This window comes from Lissotriton helveticus, chromosome 5_1 (genome assembly GCF_964261635.1).
Source record: "Lissotriton helveticus chromosome 5_1, aLisHel1.1, whole genome shotgun sequence".
Classification (NCBI taxonomy): Eukaryota; Metazoa; Chordata; class Amphibia; order Caudata; family Salamandridae; genus Lissotriton; species Lissotriton helveticus.
Genome location: NC_136065.1, coordinates 1,261,394,091 through 1,261,412,855, shown reverse-complemented (window position 1 = coordinate 1,261,412,855; position 18,765 = coordinate 1,261,394,091). Strand labels below are relative to the sequence as shown.

General features: G+C 43.0%; 1 protein-coding gene across 1 annotated transcript in view; it reads left to right on the top strand.

Moving 5' to 3' along the window:
- The first annotated feature begins 555 nt into the window (after positions 1-555).
- LOC144755279 (solute carrier family 12 member 3-like) overlaps positions 556-18,765 on the top strand; it is a 43,791-nt gene continuing 25,581 nt past the window's right edge. Inside the window, exons 1-11 of the mRNA XM_078644050.1 lie at positions 556-1,755; positions 3,087-3,233; positions 5,916-5,991; positions 6,710-6,805; positions 8,498-8,637; positions 8,724-8,834; positions 9,063-9,174; positions 10,812-10,942; positions 11,701-11,785; positions 13,351-13,508; positions 17,938-18,045. Of these exons, the coding sequence (XP_078500176.1) occupies positions 556-1,755; positions 3,087-3,233; positions 5,916-5,991; positions 6,710-6,805; positions 8,498-8,637; positions 8,724-8,834; positions 9,063-9,174; positions 10,812-10,942; positions 11,701-11,785; positions 13,351-13,508; positions 17,938-18,045 (2,364 nt within the window). The remainder of the gene's footprint in view (positions 1,756-3,086; positions 3,234-5,915; positions 5,992-6,709; positions 6,806-8,497; positions 8,638-8,723; positions 8,835-9,062; positions 9,175-10,811; positions 10,943-11,700; positions 11,786-13,350; positions 13,509-17,937; positions 18,046-18,765) is intronic.

Below are 18,765 nucleotides of genomic sequence, written 5' to 3'. Positions count from 1 at the left end.
CGTGGAAAGGGTCCGATACCCCAGCCTGAAACTTTGCCCATCTCTTAAGTGTCACAAATGTGCGAGCAGACTTTCACCAAATTGTGACCTTCCTAAGAAAATGGAAGAATCCAAAGATACCTCAAACCCCGTACACTGAATCCTTGCATATTTCTTGAACAGCTCTTTTTTCTAATAGTTTATTCTTCTCCAGCAAGGAGAACGATTTTGCAATATTTAAAGCAAAAATGACCACAACAATTTAGAGATACGCTTTTTCAGGAGCTGTTGAAGGTAACTAAACTATAAATTGTTTTAAAAATTGTCAGCAGTGTCAGCAGGTAAGCTAAGAAATGTGCCAATTCTCTAGGGAATTTCAAGCAAGCATTGCTGGGGATATGACTATCATCTTGATTAAATGAACCAAAACATCTCAGTCTACGTTGCACGAGTGGTAAATCCTGCAATTGGTTTACTAACGATCCCCTACTAACCCTGCTCCTTTTGTCTTATCTTTCCTTAGGGCCCAGCAGAGAGCCCCTACTACTGACTGCTGCTAGCTACGAGCCAGTAGCCATGGATTCACACCTCGGACCTGTGGTCTCTGATGGCCAGTTTAAGATACACAACATCGAGGTTGGCGATAGCTTTGAGGAAGGCTTTGCTACTGTCCCGGTAACGCATGGTCCAGGAAAAAGGTTTGAGTTCTATGGACCAAGCCCAATATATGAGCAGATGTTTGGCATAAATGGAAGAGACAGCCTAGACACACCGAAGTTGACACATTCTCAAAACAATGTAACCACTGACTCCATCCCGCATGAGCAAGCTGTCCCTCAAGGTAAGAGCTCCTATGTCGTGGAAACTCATGTGATGCTGGAACGCATCCATTTCAAGCAGGATCCCTCCATTCCATATTACACATCCAAGTGCACTGAAAGCTTAGCACCAGGCACACCTCAGAGGGATGACTTAATTTTGATCAACACATCCATGTCTAATGACCAGGTTCCAGCCGATATGTCCACAATTGATGGTCAGTCTTTGCCATATGTACCTGTCAGCGAAGAAATGGTCTTGTCCTACATATTAAACTGTAATGATCAAAGTTTGGGAAACACACCCGACAGCAATGGAAACATTTTGACTTGCAATAGCGGTGGGCCAGACAGCATTCCTTCTGATTTCATAGATCTTGTATCCACCTGTCCTTACGAAAGTGGAGCTCGATCCCCAGCTTGTGCATCAGATGGTGAGAAAAGCTTTCGTTCAGGCAGTACAGCTAACAGCGATGACCTGAGTACAGCTTATGCATCAGACAGCACCTCTTCAGACCACACATCTGTTAGCGATGTTTCTTCTTCGGCTGATGGTTCAATGACACACAGCCATGGAGGACAGGTGGCTACACAACAAGTGGAGGAGGCCCTGGCACACCTCAATCAGTCTATAGACGCTTTCAGTGATGGACTAACGATGAGAGATGCAGAAACAGCGACTGAAATTCCTGAGGTGGATCCTGTCACCGCTGGGTCATTTGAACTGATAAATGAGAATGCTGGTGGCGACTGCAGAAACTTTGATGATTTTCTAAACAGCAGGCTATCCACAAAACCTCATATTGTCACCTCGAACCATAGTGACATTTCTAAAGCAATTAGGAAGTACGACACCCTTGATGCTACTCCGCGGTATGAATTCTATGCTCAGACAGCAGCGCCTGGAAGACTGAAGCGGAGTCGCCCATCCCTGGACATCCTGCGCAATGCTATTCTGGTGAGCCTGGTTCCAAAAGTGATCCTTCTCTTTGTTCTTTGTTTGTTTGTTTGTTTGTTTGTTTGTTTGTTTGTTTGGTTCTTTCTTTCTTTCTTTCTTTCTTTCTTTCTTTCTTTCTTTCTTTCTTTCTTTCTTTCGTCCTTACCCCTTTTCTTAGCTGTCAATCCCTCTTCATTCTTTTTGTACTTTTACTCATGTGTCTTTTCCCTCTGTTGCTGCACTCTCATTCTCTCCTTTCTTTCCCTTTGCATTATTGTTCTTCTATTTGTTACCTTTGTCTTGTCATTCGATGTTTGGCCCCTTTTCTTTATGCCATATAGTGTGTTATACCCTTCTCTATCTATCATTGTGCACGCTTGTCTACCATCTCACCTCTCACTTGAGGGGTAAGAAAATGGGTAGAGGAGCCAGAAGGCGCAGCACCCTGGTGTGTGGATTCTACCACGTCCTGTCAAGGACCCAGCCGAACGCCTCAGATGTGGGGATTCATGATGATGCAAACATGATAGGCCCAGGGAAGTGTTTGGCCCTGGTGCTTATACTAGCTGTCAACAGCATAGAGTCCAATTTTTTTAAATCAATTTTGCTCTCTTGTCTGCCACACATTTATCCCAAAGCATTATATTTTTCCCTCAGTGTCTCCATATCTTTTTGCTGCCTCCCACTTCTGCGTGTAAGCCCCTGCTCTTTGTGCTCTCTGGCCATCTCTCCTCCATAGCAGAAATCTATATGGTCCTACTCCCACCCCAGCAACCCTCCTTGCCTCTGGCTGCGCTCCACTAGCCTCACCTTTATTCTCCTAGTGTGCCTGGTATTTCCATGACCTCTCCACTTCTGCGTTCTAGGTCTTCCAGCTTTCCTACTTCATTGCCTACACCCAGAGCACTTCGAATTACTTTTCCGATTCATTGGCTCAATTATTTTTGACTTTGGCTCCCATGCAGCTCAGTTTGTTTCAGTCTCTGATGCAATGCGTTTTCAAGTGTTTTTCTGTGTTGTTGCAAAAGTGAACGAAGTCTACCATTTCCAGTCGTGACTCGTTGGGCACAACACACAGGAATCTTATCCTCCAAAACACGAGTCTATAGTCAAAATGAGGCTTCTGGACTTCATTCTTTCACTCTAGCCTGCTGTTTTTTCTATTTAGAACCCCAGTTTGTGAGTGCTGCGACCACCAGATGCAGGGATAGAGAGTAATTCTCCAGATCTTGCTCAGCCTATCCCTAGCGCCTTCACAGAGGCCGCATCACTGCATTAAAAAGACGCTGCAGCTCTGGGGCGTCCCCCTTTCACCCACTAGTAACAGTAGCCGATGTGTTTACGCTTTGCAGGATGAGCAGCAAATGGCGCCCGAGGACCTTGACCCCAAGACGGAGTCCGGTGAGATGGAAGACACACCTGCCGAGGCCGAGGCTGACCTGGAGAGCGTGAAGCCGGCGGGAGAGCCAGTGCGCTTCGGCTGGGTCAAAGGGGTTATGGTAGGAAACTTCTGGAAGCCTCCTCTGGTTGCTTGCACCAACAGACACAGAGGTTACGGGGTATAAGTGGTTAATTGTCTGCCTCTGCCGTAGCATAGGAGAAACAGGGCAACAGAATAGTCATGTCGCTGCGATAAATCCATCCTTTCAAAATTAACAGTCATACAAACATACCTAGCTAAAGGAAATGAGGGCATATTGTCAAGGGCCTTATCTCCGCTTTTTTTGGATTTAAAAGTAAAAAAAGCGGAGATAATATTTTCGCCCTATTTACAAGGCTGTGCTAACATGCATTAGCGCATGTTTGCAGCCTTTTTACCGACGCCTCGCATTGCATCTCTAATGAGATTCAAAGTGGGCGTTTCCACACATAACAACATGTAAAGTATCGCTGACTTCACATTGCGATATTTACAAGCATTGCCCTGACACATATAGCGATAATAAAATCTGCGTTAACCACGGTTATCGCCGTAAGCTAACGTCTGATAATTTTCAGACTTAGCCATCTTTATTAAGGGGGGTGGATTGTCGTGCTACGACCACCAGGGGATACTTACAAGGTTTTCCCTATCGCTGCAGAAATATCGCTGGATTTCCAGCAATAGTCGCCGCTATTTCTGGAATTTATATCGCCTTGGAGATACGTGCTGTTAATTACGCGCTATCCAGGTGATACATTCCAGCGATAGCCGGCGATAACTGAAATAGCGCAAAACGCGCTTAGCGATATTTTTCTCCGTTGGTTGGTAATATGGACTCTGCAACGAAACACCGGCAACAGAAAATAACATCTGAACATATTTTTATTTATTAAACACTGTGTGGACTATATGTATGTGTGATATATATATATATATATGCATACACACACATATTTGTTCCACATTAAAATAAAGGAACGCCAGCTTTGTACTCGTTGTACGAATCCCTCTCCGCCTCTATAAGCAGGGCTCTTAGAATTAAAAATACATTGGGTCTGTCAAATGTTCGCACAGATTAGGGCAAGTTCTACCAGTTCTAAGTACAACGAGGCTTGCGCGCTTTCAGAACAAACACACAATACTTTTTATTTGTTTAGTATAATAAAACGTATATTTGACACCTTTTCCTACCTACAGCAGATGCTTATTCCAGCTTTTGCAAGGTTAGCCTTACATCCAGTCAGCTCGCATTCAGCCTTTTGGTCTCATACACGGAACACCTTTTCACACTTGTAAATACGTGTGAACTGGCGGTCATATGACATTAGACAGGCATGGCTGTGCATGTCATGCCATAAGTGTTCATTTGCACTATTGGGGCTGCTAAGATCACTTTTTGCTGAAAGAAGCAGGCTTTGCGAAATGTGATCTCTTGTGTGACAGGAGGTGCTTGCCTCCATCAAAGTCTAGTGGGCCAACCAAAGTCTTCTTTACACACTTCAGCCCATTTGGAAATAGTGACAGGGGAACTCCATTCTTTTGCACAGAAAACGCTCATGGATAGTCAGATCTTAGTACCCTTCTCACACTGGTTGCAGTTCGTGTCCTGCCACGGAATAGCAGTGCTTTCATGAGCCACGACTCTAGCGGCCAGATGTCACCAACATGAATCTGTCACTGAGCTAATAATACTGATTACACAATATAAACCACATACCACAACATAAACTTTCTAATGGTTATTTATTTATGTATTCATTTATATATATGCTTGTTTGTTATTTATTTAGTGCTGCAGCAAAGGCATCCTTATAAGCAATGATGTACATTAGGCCGCGATAGGCGGTGGCTTTTCTGCAGGGAGGGGATTCCCTTGGGGGTGGGGGGAGAGGAATCTTCAAGCTACACATGGAAGTTGGATAGTGAACAGGAGTTTAAGGTTGCAGAGCTTATGTGCTCAGACAGACATGCTCAGTACAAACAAGTCATTTGGTGGGGAGCCATTGATTGCTTTGAACACCAGTAGACATTAGATGGTGGTATTGTCCCACTCATTGGGCTTCCTTCATCAGCCTGTAATACATGCGGGCCGTAGACGGTCAATCCATGACAACCATATCATCTACCAGTGAGAAACACGATTCTCCTGGAGGAGTTAAATCTACTGAAATCACTTAAAGTCTTCTGATCGAAGAGGGCCACCCTTTCCTGTGCCATAATGTCTGCAGACAAGTGACAACCATGTCCTTAGTGGTGCAAATTAACACTGAAATGCCTTGCACCTCTATCGCTTTTGCCACGTTGCGGTAGGCTGGATCCCCAAAAAGCTGTGTGCTGGTTCGCAGCTCCTTACACCGGCGTAAGGCTCTCCTAGAACTTGTTTCAATACTTGACATCCACATGTGCAAGCCTGCTAGTGTTCTGCCAGCACTGAGGTCTGCTATGCAGGGTGAAGTCTATAATGAGCTTTTGGCAGCAGTAGATGCTGACACTGACAACTGCTGCATCCAGAACCTGCTCTTATGGCAGTAGCTCAACCTCCATTATCCGCTGGACTTTAGGTTGTGTAGAGAGGCAGAGATTCAGAAGGCTTTCTTCATAGTGTGCTCAATGGAAGCCCAAGTTGAAGCAGATAGCCATGTTCCATAATGATGTGATTAAAAAATGCACGTGAGTCTACATGTAGAGTCGGTGTCCCTGAAATAATCTAAGGATGTTGCTGAGATGCTCATGGTACCTCCACACCTTCTCTCCACAGATTCGCTGCATGCTGAACATCTGGGGAGTGATCCTCTACCTCCGGCTGCCCTGGATCACTGCACAAGCTGGCATAGGTATGTTACTGTGGAGTTTTAGGCATCTGGAGTAACTGGTTCTCGTGCTCAGGTCACAGGAGCATCTGTGACTCACGCTGGACTTGGGTCTGTGCACCACATGTCATGTGTAGGAGAATTGCTGCTTGGGTATGTCTGATTAAAGAACGTCTTTTGTCACTTTGTTGGTTGCCATTGTCTGGGCTGTGTTCTGCACTGAGGGACTGTATCTATCACTCTTGTCCAATGCCTAAATAGCTACTGCGCGGAATGTGAGAGAGAGCAGTGTACCTTGGGGAAAAGGTCTATAAATGTCTTAAACAATGCTCCCTACAACAGTACGTCTGCTGTGACAATCTGTGAGCGAGGTGCGTTAAAACGATGATGTTGTTCCCTCAGATGATACCATTCTTCATGGAATATTGACAACGACATGCATGCAATCATTCTTTAAGGTCTACTCAGTTACAAAATTGCTTCACGAACTTTCACATATAGTGACATGAAATTACAGGAATTGCCAGATTTTCACGTGACATTTTTACACAAGGGCATACCCTGTGTAAAACAAGTAATGTGATACTGACATGAGCCTGGAAATGGTTCTCAGCAAGTCATTTTCTGCTGGAACCAAAGTCCTGCAAAGTCAGCAGAACTTTGCACATGTTCGTGACTTTTGAGAGCAAGTTTTTTTTGACATTCAGTTACTTCCATTTTCCTTTCTTCTTCCATCCCACAGGTCTCACCTGGGTGATCATCCTCATGTCTGTGGTCGTGACCGCCATCACTGGCCTCTCCATCTCTGCTATCTCCACCAATGGCAAAGTCAAGGCAGGTGAGTAGACGCCATGTGTCACTGAGGAAGACAAAGCCGTGTGAGCAAGCCGTTATGAGGTTCTGCACTGAACGGGGATGGCCAAGAAGGGTTTTGTGAAAAGACACCATCTTTGTTCATCTCCGCAATGTCAAAGGACTGAGCAAAGTTAAAGAATGAAGACTTAGGAAGCGGTCTGCAAGCAGTTGAGCAGGCTGAGTGAATTCAAGTGTGACAAAGGCCTTCAGTGAAGCCTCAAACACTGAAAGGCATGGGTCCTTACCTTTTATCCATGAGGGACAGATGCACACCTATCCTAACAGAAATTGATGTGCGATTTACAAGAACTGTGAGCCGGAAACGTTATATATTGGGTATGGGTAAAATGTGGCATGGGTTTGTCTTGGGTGACTGACAATGGACACCCCTGCTCTAAGTAAATGCATACATGTAGGTATCATGTCATTTCCTATATACCTTAATGTTGTCTTGATGGGTTATTTTTATCTGATCATGCACACACATTGCAAAGACGCAGTCTTATACCTGGTTCGCTCTCTGTCCTTTGGTGTGTTCCATGGCTTTTTTGTGCACTTTGGTTGCTCTCCGTGCTTATCACTGTCAACTCTCAGGGCTTTTTTTACTCTACCATTGCAGATAAGACTCAAGCTTTGGTTGATAAGCCATTCTAGTGGTTAAACTTAGTGCTCTAAGAAGATGTTGGGGGCAGTTTTACTGTTGATTTCCCTGATAATAAAATAAACATTTTCTGCAGTAATCTCAAATCCATGCAGTTTTCCATACCTTGCAAAACACTTATACAGCGCAACTATTCAAGTTCAAAACTACCACATTTTGCAAACATGGGCCACTTTTTCAGTTTTCTAATTCACTAGTAGGGGCCGCTTTTATTCTGGTGCCCTGGCATATTTTTTGCCCCAAGCCGACCCTAGCAGGCACAGAAAGAAGTTACTGGGTTACTCATAGATGGTACAACCGCTGCACATTCAGGCTCATAGAACAGACAGTAGGCAATTTACAAAAAGTAAAACTTCTGTACAGGCAGGCATAGAGCGACCTGCACCATACAGTGCAGTAGAGTCGAGCTGCACTTCTACACTAGCCAGCCCTTGGACGCCAAATTTGAAACCTTTTCCTTCAGGAATTTAAAATGGATACACTTTTAGGTAGACAAAGATCATTTATAAACAGGAAACGAGGACCCCATACCTATCTCAGAGCATTTACATTCACAGAGTAGGCATTCTCAGAGCAATCACACATGGGCAGCCATAAAGGAGGCACACACGGACAGATAATAAGCCGACACAACAATAAAAAACTCTCACAATAGGCACACCTGATAAAAGTCTAAGTAAGAATGCATGAGTATGCAAATGAAGACATGCACAGAATAGGCAGTCCCACATGAGGTTCCAAATTCAAGCTGTAGTAAAAAGAAGAAACGCAGAGCTGGCATTCATTCTTATCCACAGAGCCAACGGACTTACTCAGTCACAAAGTAGGAATTTACTGAGTAGGCAGCCATAGCTAACCATACAGCAGTTGTAGAAACGCACTTGATCATCATGAAGGTAATGAGTATGAACAGTTGCATACGCTCAGAGTGACTTCATCAAAGATGCCTTGTTGGAATATGTATATGGTGCCACCTTCATACAATATCCTTCTCTGTCTCTCTGTATGTTTCAGGAGGCACATACTTTCTCATCTCTCGCAGTCTGGGCCCAGAGCTGGGTGGTTCCATCGGTCTCATCTTCGCCTTTGCCAATGCAGTGGCCGTGGCCATGCATACAGTCGGCTTTGCTGAGACAGTGCGGGACATGCTAATCGTAAGCCTTACTCATTCCCTCATTTCTGTCAGTTGTCTCCCACCAGTCCTGTTCCGCATTTTACTAAAAGCTGCTTCTCTCTCCAGGAGTTCAATGCTGTCATGACTGACCCAACAAACGACATCCGGATCATTGGTATCATTACAGTCACAGTGCTCCTGGGCATCTCACTGGCAGGCATGGAGTGGGAAGCAAAGGTTGGTAAATGTACCTGTGCTCACCATCAAGAATGACATTAAAAGAAATACTAGAACTTGTGCACACAGCAGTGAATAGTGAATTTGCACTTTGATAACAAGAAGTCATTGTCAATGAAGGTTGACATTTGCTTGGATGTTAATAGTCAGTCTTTGCTATGTCAACACCTTACCATGTCTATTTGTGAATCCATTGTATTGAAGTATTTGTTCCCATTGCTCCTCCAGGCTCAGGTGGTCTTCTTCTTTGTCATCTTGGTGTCCTTTGTAAGCTACTTGGTGGGAACTGTGATACCTCCCAGCGAGGAGAAGCAATCCAGGGGATTCTTTGGTTACCAAAGTAAGTGACTCTGCTGCAGCCTTCTGACTTTAACTCGCCTTGAGCACTCTGACTTGGTACCTACCCTTCCTCTTTCTCTGTTTACAGTGCTCCACGGGGAATCTGATAAGGTCAAAGACTGAGCATTAGGCTAAGTTGAGTCTGATTGTTCCATTTGACATGGAAAATATGAACACTAGATATACCTACTCTTCCCTATCCTGCCTTCAATGTGTGTGTGTGTGTGTGTGTATAAACGTGCAACACACACACACACAGACACACACAGACACACACACACACACACACACACATACAGACATGTATATTACACAGTGGCATCCCCACTATGCAGTTATGGTTCATTCAGTGTTTTCATTGAGAAGGTTTGATTTCTCTACAATCATTTGACTCCTGCATGGATTTGTATGACGTTTGCCAATCTATTACTTCAACTGTGTTTTGGAATGGCTTGGGAGCAGAGTCTGACCCGTGACCAGGCCCTGCATGGTCACTACCTCCTGCCATCCAAGCATAGACAGACACTAGTCTTTGCTTGGGATTTTGTTTTACACAACCTGAAACTCAGAAAAGACATGCAAGTCAGGCACAACATTTCAATCGATTCCAGCAACTGGAATGATAAATGTCGAGCTACCAAGGCGGTGCTCGGGCACCCACAGCAGGTGGGGCAGAGTGCCTGCTGCAGGCCAAGCCCCGAGCTGAACCCCGTTGCAAACGGTTAAAGGTTGTACACAGGAAGGATTGGGTGCCCATCTCCCACTGCATGAAGGCAAAGACTTTTCACAGCTGGGATTGGGGACACATGGCGGGGTAGTCATGGTGCTTTGCTTCACACCAAGGCCTTTGTTCAATCCTCACTGCACAGACAAGCAAAGAGTGTGCAGAGCAGGGTCTAGACATCCACAGTAACTTGGCACTGAACCTTACCACAGGCCAACCCTTCACCCAATTCTTGCTGAGCATGGCCAAAGTCCATGCACATGGGGGGCTGCACCCAACTCCAGCTGTACATGGCCAAAAGCTTTGTGCAGTTGGGATACAGACTCAAAGAGCCCTCCCCAACCCGCACTGTGCACGGCCAAAGACTCTGCACGGAAGGGGATCAAAATAAAGCAAATAAATAAAAAACAAAGAAATTCATTGAAAAAACCATAGTTGAAAAGGGAGGTATGGTTCCAACTCAAATGTGTAAATCTACTTAATTTTGCCAGTTATGGTTATCAATGCACTCCACGCATGCTATAACCAGTGCCACCCGTTATGCCCATTACACAAGTTGCAAAATAGCATAAACATACAGAAACAGATATGAAAATAACAACATGGCCGACAGTGCTGGTTATGTCATGTGTTAAGTCCTTTGATAACTGGCGAATTTCAGTTGTTTTATGCATTTAGACAAGAACCATGGCTTACTTTTTATCTGTGTGTTTTTTCTTTCAATATTTGTGTGCCATTATTTCGGATCCCATTGTTTCTACATTATTTCTTGTATATTTTTCTCCTTTGGAAGCTTGCTGATGCTCTACCTGTTTAATTATTGCACACTTCATCTGAGCTGTTGTATTCCTCAAACAGTGCAGACGTAGACTCATGGGTATCATAAACACATTAGTCTTTTCTTTTCACCACAGGTTCCATCTTTTTAGAGAACATTGTCCCTAACTGGAGAGGCGAGACAGGAACTTTCTTTGGCATGTTCTCCATTTTCTTCCCATCAGCCACTGGGATATTGGCTGGTGCCAACATTTCTGGAGACCTAAAGGTAAGCAGAGGTTCATTTCTTCTGAATCTGCTATCATGGGGGCATTTCATGTCTGAACTTGTAACTGGTGTTTAGCGGTCAGACCCGTTGACTCGTCCCTGTATGACAGTGAAAGCAAGTTTAGGTCTTGTTGTAATGCTACATGGTGGTTGCTGTGTCGCTCCTTTTTTAAGCACTGAAAGTCTTTATCCAGCCCTACAATTACTTTGCCTTTATTGTCTATACTTCATAGGGGGCTGAATGTGTTGCTTTCTTCAGTACCCATGAAGTCATTTTCCAGCCTGATCATTACCCCGCAAGTCGTCTTCCTGTCGAACCCCTCTGATACTTTTTTGCATGCTTGTAGATACACATTTATCTCCGGTTCTTATCATGGTAACTAAGTACAGCGTAGGAGTTGTGCTTACCTCGAGGGTGGATCACTGTGTACTTGCCTGCTCCATAGATCGGAAGGGGATCGCTCAGCTGTAGAGACAGGAGGAGCTGGAGCAGTGGCCTAATAGTTCCCTCCTTCATTTCATGAAGTGGTGTCCCAACCTTAACATAACCCAGCATTACCAGAGGCAGCTGAGCCTTCCCCAGAAAGACTGTCTATCTTTCTTTTCCTGACCTGTATCTGCCAGTGCCATGGGTGCCATGACCAACTCAATAGCACTGGGTCCGCCTTCTTTGATCCTCTGTACTCTCCGTAGCCTTGGAGGGCAACCATCGAAACACTCACCTCATGCTGATTGCCCATCTCCGCTCTTGTATCGTAGGACCCTGCAGTGGCCATTCCAAAGGGGACACTGATGGCCATCTTCTGGACCACCGTATCCTACCTGATCATCTCAGCAACCATAGGTAAGATCTATCTCCTACTACTGGCATCACGGTAAAGATGGCTGAACCTGTTCATTTCAGATTAGTGTGTGGGGTGAAAGCAGCACCACAAGACATGTACTCTCTTAGGCAGCTTTTGTTAAGACCACAGTCAGTAATGAAGGAAGAAAATCCATTTTAAAGTGGGTTTAACCACATGCATGTACTCATGTCAAAAAATCTTCCTGGATTGTAGCAAGTGAAATACAGGTTAATCAGCAAGTGATTATTAACTTTGTGTGTTGTATAAATGATCAATATAGTTAGTTGTAGGTCATCTGCATTCTTTCTCAATGATTATTTCCAAGTGTGCTTCGCTTGCTTTTTTGCTCAATTTCTTCATTCACTTCTTCTCCCAACACTCATTGATCTTTCTTGTCAATAATTTGGCCTGATGATTGTCGAATGATAGAATTTAAGTGTGTGTTTCCCAATCCAAACCTAATTTAGAGTAAATTAAACCACCAGTATACTCATTGATTTATCGTGCATAAAACAACCATGCTTAATAACTGTAAAACAATAGATTCAGCTTCACTGATATCCAGCAGCGGCACCTCCACAATGGCGGAGGAGTGAGTTGCACCACTTGCTCAGAGCCAGCAGCTGAAAAAGAAAACAATAAGTTACTATTGTTTTATTTGTCAGTTGCTGGCTCTGAGGCTGAGTGTGTGGGGAGCGGGGCTGGGGTCACAGGGAGGAATGGTTGTGCACTTCTAACTGTGTATGTCTGTTTGGCCGGCCGTACCAGGCCGGCCAAACAGAAGTGCAGCTAGGTTTCTCTAACTGGACTGTATTCTTCAACCGGGTGGAGAAACGTGCCAGACTCCCTGTGCCTGAGCGGAGCATCTATGCAGCCCGCTCAGGCCAATCCAGGCTCTGCTCTCATTGTAGGAGAGCAGCCTCTGGATTGGTTGGGGAGTCTGTCCTAGGGACTGCCGGGAGCAGCAGGTGAGAAGGAACACCTAAGCGCGAGGTGGCTGCAGGATCAGATAACTTTTTATTTATTTATTTAACCACTCCCCCCTCTTCCCCCACCACCACTACTGCTGCTGGTCTGTCGCCGTCCCACTGGATATTGGCAGCAGCTGCGACTGCTGATATCTGGGAATCCTACAATTCCGTGTTTACAGTGCACCCCTTCAATTCTTTGCTGAAAGACTGCTGCTTTGAGTGTCTTGCTTATCTTCTGGACCGGATCGTCTGCTTTCTCTCTCCAGTGGGACTCCGATGAACAGTTGTTCAGAATTCATCCAAAGTTTTCCCAAAAGGACCCCAAATTACACTCTTCTCAGTCCAGCCTACCATGGTTCTCTCTAAATGTGCACTATGCAAATTCATGCAAATCCCTAGCTTAGTTGTCCGCTCCATGAATACCATGGTGACATCAATAGATTACTGTGTCCATGTTCATGTTTCGCTAAGTTTCTGAATGTGTAATTATTCCAAGCATGTCCATGAAAATAATGAATGTCATTAATTAAAACTGTTAATTCAGTCAGCATGGGATGTCAGTTGCTCGACATTGACTTCCTTTGTGCTTTCAGGATCCTGTGTGGTGCGTGATGCTTCTGGTGACCTCAACGACACCATCTCCTTTAACGAAACAGAAGACTGTGTGGGGCTCAGCTGTTACTATGGCTGGAATTTTACCGAGTGCAGTGAAAGCCAGACCTGCAAGTATGGGCTTGCCAACCAATACCAGGTAATGGGGCCTTTCGATGAAAGCGTGTGTCAGAGACTCCGGATCGGTAAGTATGTGGTGGATTGGCTCCTGGGCCATCACCAGGGGCAGGAAGAGAGTAGTTCATTGAAAACCAAAAGACTTAACTTCACTGGTGCAGTGGTGACAGTTCACACAGGGGCTCGTTAGTCTCTAGCAGGCAAGAAGCCCCACTGAATGAAATGCTTGATATATATCTTCACAGAGAAGAGCCTCAGTCCTACCTGGTTATGACACCATCAATTAGATGCGTGTGTCCAAGATTAAGAAGGGTGTGGGTTCTCTGATGGCCACTAGTCACAGAAAGAGCCCCAGGCGATTAAAACCCTGATAGCGGGTGCCCTTGAAGGAAGACTGCCAGTCCCACCAGTGAATGTAAATGTAAGGGTGAGCGATAATCATCAAACCCTATAAAATTTGATACCCTGGAGTTTGGTATTTAGAAATTATTATATTATTGCTTAATACAATTTCAATCCACAAAACTAAGACACAACATACAAATGTTGGAGATTTCTGTTACAAAATCCTCATGCGTAGGTAGCTATTGAACTTTTTACCACTGTTAAATTCCTGCAGGTTTGACCGGCAGCATTTTAAGGTGTGGACTGTTTCACATCTGGTGATTACCAGGTGAAATAAAGTCCTCAGAACTCACGATGCACAAACAGAGGTTCCCGCAGCAGTGAGAATGACCCCACCTACATGTATTCAGGACTTTAGCTTCAGAGGAACAGCAATTTATGCATGGCCTGGCTATTCACTGCTGGAAGAGCACTATTAAACTAAAAGCATTATACACCACTGCACATACTGGAGTTAGTATGACCATGCCCGCTCTGACTACCATGCAAAAGTGCCTCTCACCTCGAAGCTTGTGCCAGAGGGTCACAGGGGCAGTAATGCCTTCATCCATTGACCCTAACCCTCTGCCAGGTACTGAGATTGTGCAAACGAAAGCATGAATACAAGATGCAGGACCATGAGCTCATTAACCATGGACAGCTGCTGAAAGAGCGCTCTTTAATTAAACAAATGAAACATCCTCACAGGGGCGTGAACTCCAGCATAACCTCCAATTACATAATCAGGTAGAGTGGTACTCAATTAAATAAAATAGATATTGCCTCTTAGTACAATAATGCATCAAACAACTGCTCACTAGCCATTACCAAGTACAGAAGTAATAGCACCAAATAAAAAATATGAGACCATGGCTCAGATTTATTTCTGGGAGGACGGCTGGTGGGTCTGCCACAGGGACGGAGTGAATGTCTCCATCCCCATGGTGGAGAGGCTGTTCACCTAATTTATAAATGACCACCAAGCAGGTAGTCATTTATAAAGGCATTGGCAGGCAATGTGTTTTATTGTTTGCTGCAGGGCTGTATCGGAAGGAGGCAGCCCTGAAGCAAACAGTATTCTTTTTTTTTTCTTGTCAAAAAGAAAATGCCAAAAGTAGGATTTTGTTTTTTAAAAGAAAAACTATAAAGCTCCTTTCACCATGGGAGTCTTCTCACATGGGAAGGAAAGAATTTTACCCATTTTACTGTTTATTACTGCCAGGCTTTACCTGGGGGTAAGAAACAGTAAAACATTACTACATGTCCGCCCATTTAAATTGGGCGGGTAGACATTTTGCCATTTCTACAATGGCTCTTACTCCCCTAGAGTAGTCTCTGCAGTGGCTAAATTGAAGGTTTGCTCACATTTAAATCGTGCTGCTGATCCTCATATTGGCGGTAAGTATGCTCCATTGCTGTTGCGACGGAGTAAACATTTCACCAATATATAAATCGGGCCCTTAATCTTTCAGGTACAGCAAATCCATAAACTAGAACACAAGATAAATCTTCCACTCAAAACATGAAACATACCTTCTAATGGGCAGTAGTTCCTGCATGTACAAAGTTGCTATCCTGCATCAGATAAAAATACGTCTAAAATTAATCATGAAAAAATACTTCAGGTGGAGCAGAAATTAATGTTTTTTTTATGGGTCTTTTGACCCTCTAATTGGTTGACTACCTTACAACAAACGTTGGCAAAGTCAATACATGTGGCCTTGGCAAGCTAGTGAAATGGTTGTTTTTTGCAAGTATATGCTACAAAAAGAAAATGAGCAAAACATGCCGCTGGCTAAAGTCGTAGCCACAACATTGCAATAAAATTAATAAAAATGAGCAAAAATAACAAATAGTGTAACAGAGCAACACAGGTACTAACAGACTAATGACCTTAGAACATGTATAAACACCCATTTTTAGTTTAATGAACATTACAGGGAAATAGGATTCTTATTGGTGAAAAGAAAAGGTACTATTGACTTCAAGTTACTGTAACCTGAAGACATAGTTTGAACACATAGTACACTAAATTAAACAAAATAATAAGGACAGGATTGTAAAAATATATGAGAAAGTATTGGCCAACTAGCCCTGGCAGTGAGGTGTGCTTTTTTTTAGCGGATCTATAGAAGGGATTGGGCAAAATGCCAATACACAGTGCGAGATACCCAATGGATGAAGTGGACTTACTTACTGCCTCATGCTATATGCTGTGGTAGGTAGGATCAAAATAGAAATGACAGTTGAATCAGATACCTAGAACATGTCCTTCCTGCAGCATTTACTCTGTGGTGGGTAGAAATTTGAATATGGGCCCAGTACCTTCTGAGAAAATGTCCCTACAATTCGTTCCTTGCCAACGATCATTATAGTTAATTCTACCACGCCCAAACACTGTAAGACTAGGGTGCATTTGTGGTTCAACAAGGTATCTACATGATCAACTGTGCCTATTGCAAAGAATACTCTCTGAATGTCTTGATTAACAGTTTCTTGATTCCTACATATAACAATATCATTGTGGGTCTGATAGTGTATAGACTGTTAAGTTCTATTCTCTTTGCATAAGGTGTTTGAAAGTGATGCTTGGTTGTTCCTTCTTTGAAGGCGGATATGGTTCTAAGTGATTGAATATCACTGGAAATGGTGAGTTTTGACAGTTCTTGGAGGTCACTGCAGACTATGAATCAGTTCTTGCAATTTGTGACGTTGTGAGTTTGAGGGAGGAGTGCTGCTCGGGAAACAACATTTACAACGCAACTTTTACAACGAACTACCATTACAACGAAACTTTTACAACGCAAAACTTTTACAACGCATACCATTACAACGCAGGATTTTACAACGCAAGTACTTTTACAACGCATACCATTACAACGTAAGTATTGGTAAGTATATAATTATTTTTAAAATATTATATGTTTGGGTTTTTGGGTAAAGGGGTATTTTTAGGGTTCAGGGTCAGTTTTCAGTTTTTGGGTAAAGGGGTATTTTTAGGGTTCAGGGTCAGTTTTCAGTTTTTGGGTAAAGGGGTATTTTTAGGGTTCAGGGTCAGTTTTCAATTTTTGGGTAAAGGGGTATTTTTAGGGTTCAGGGTCAGTTTTCAGTTTTTGGGTAAAGGGGTATTTTTAGGGTTCAGGGTCAGTTTTCAGTTTTTGGGTAAAGGGGAATTTTTAGGGTTCAGGGTCAGTTTTCAGTTTTTGGGTAAAGGGGTATTTTTAGGGTTCAGGGTCAGTTTTCAGTTTTTGGGTAAAAGGGTATTTTTAGGGTTCAGGGTCAGTTTTCAGTTTTTGGGTAAAGGGGTATTTTTAGAGTTCAGGGTCAGTTTTCAGTTTTTGGGTAAAGGGGTATTTTTAGGGTTCAGGGTCAGTTTTCAGTTTTTGGGTAAAAGGGTATTTTTAGGGTTCAGGGTCAGTTTTCAGTTTTTGGGTAAAGGGGTATTTTTAGGGTTCAGGGTCAGTTTTCAGTTTTTGGGTAAAGGGGTATTTTTAGGGTTCAGGGTCAGTTTTCAGTTTTTGGGGTACAGGGTTAATTTGTAAAAATAAAATAAAATAATATTTAAATTAAATTTATGAAATGTAATTAAATAAAAATTATTTATATTTTAATAATTTAAATTAATTTAAATTAAAAAAAATATTTTTAGGGTTCAGGGTCAGTTTTGGGTTTTTGGGGTACAGGGTTAATTTGTAAAAATAAATTAAAATTATATTTAAATTAAATTAATTAAATAAAATTACATAAAATTTAATTATATTTTAATAATTTAAAATAATTTAAATAAAAAAAAATATTATATACTTACCAATATTTACGTTGTAATGGTATGTGTTGTAAAAGTACTTGCGTTGTAAAATCTTGCGTTGTAATGGTATGCGTTGTAAAAGTTTTTGCGTTGTAAAAAATTCTTTGTAATGGTAGTCGTTGTAAAAGTATGCGTTGTAACGTCATACATCCGTGCTGCTCTATTGCTGTGCTGACCAATGCTGATAGGTGAAGCTCATTCTGCATGTGTTTCTATATGTTGAACGTTTTCCCTAAGGTACTTCACTCTCTCTCCACAGGCCATGAGCATGGTATCTGCCTTTAGCCCACTCATCACCGCTGGCATATTTGCAGCCACCCTCTCTTCTGCTTTGGCATGCCTCGTGTCTGCACCCAAAGTATTCCAGGTAAGTCAGCAACGAGGAGCGGTGAATTTAGCCTCTACTCACATTTGAAGTGAGCCAAGATAAGGTCGAAGTCATCTCTATATGGAGACAGCTGGCTTTTGTTTGAAGATAAATTATGGTACATTCCGTGACAGTCAAAGGGGAGCAGAACTTAGATAAGAATAGAAAAGGCCTGCCATTTGGTTGTCCAGATGCCCAAGCCTCTGAGTTTCAATGTGTGTATAATTAAGAAAGTAACGCTAGGAAAGAAACTGTCTATGGTTAAGAAAAATGAAAGGCTTTGGGGAGCAAAAAAGAATCTAAGCGATGTGCATACATTACTGTAAAGATAATGATGGGAATGGAGGTTGTGCTATCACACTACATATCACCAGTGAGCTTAATTTGTAATATTTTGTATAAGTCATCAGACGAACTGAAAAAGCAGGAGAGAATTCTGTCAATGTTTAGATATGAGTTACAGACATTGAGGATATACTAGAGGGGTGGAAGGGGTCTTCCACAGAAGTAACCAGGAGTTTTTACGGGGTGGGAAAAAGTCTTCTATTTAAAATATAAAGCAACAATATATAGATCCAATAATGCAAAGTAGGTTAGCCGCAGAATAAGATCACCATATGCTTCAGGCATATCTACTTCTGGAAGTCTGAGGACTGCCTCTGCTTTAGAGGGGACAAACTCAATCAATGGAGGCAATTTGAAGGACACTAGTCATTATAT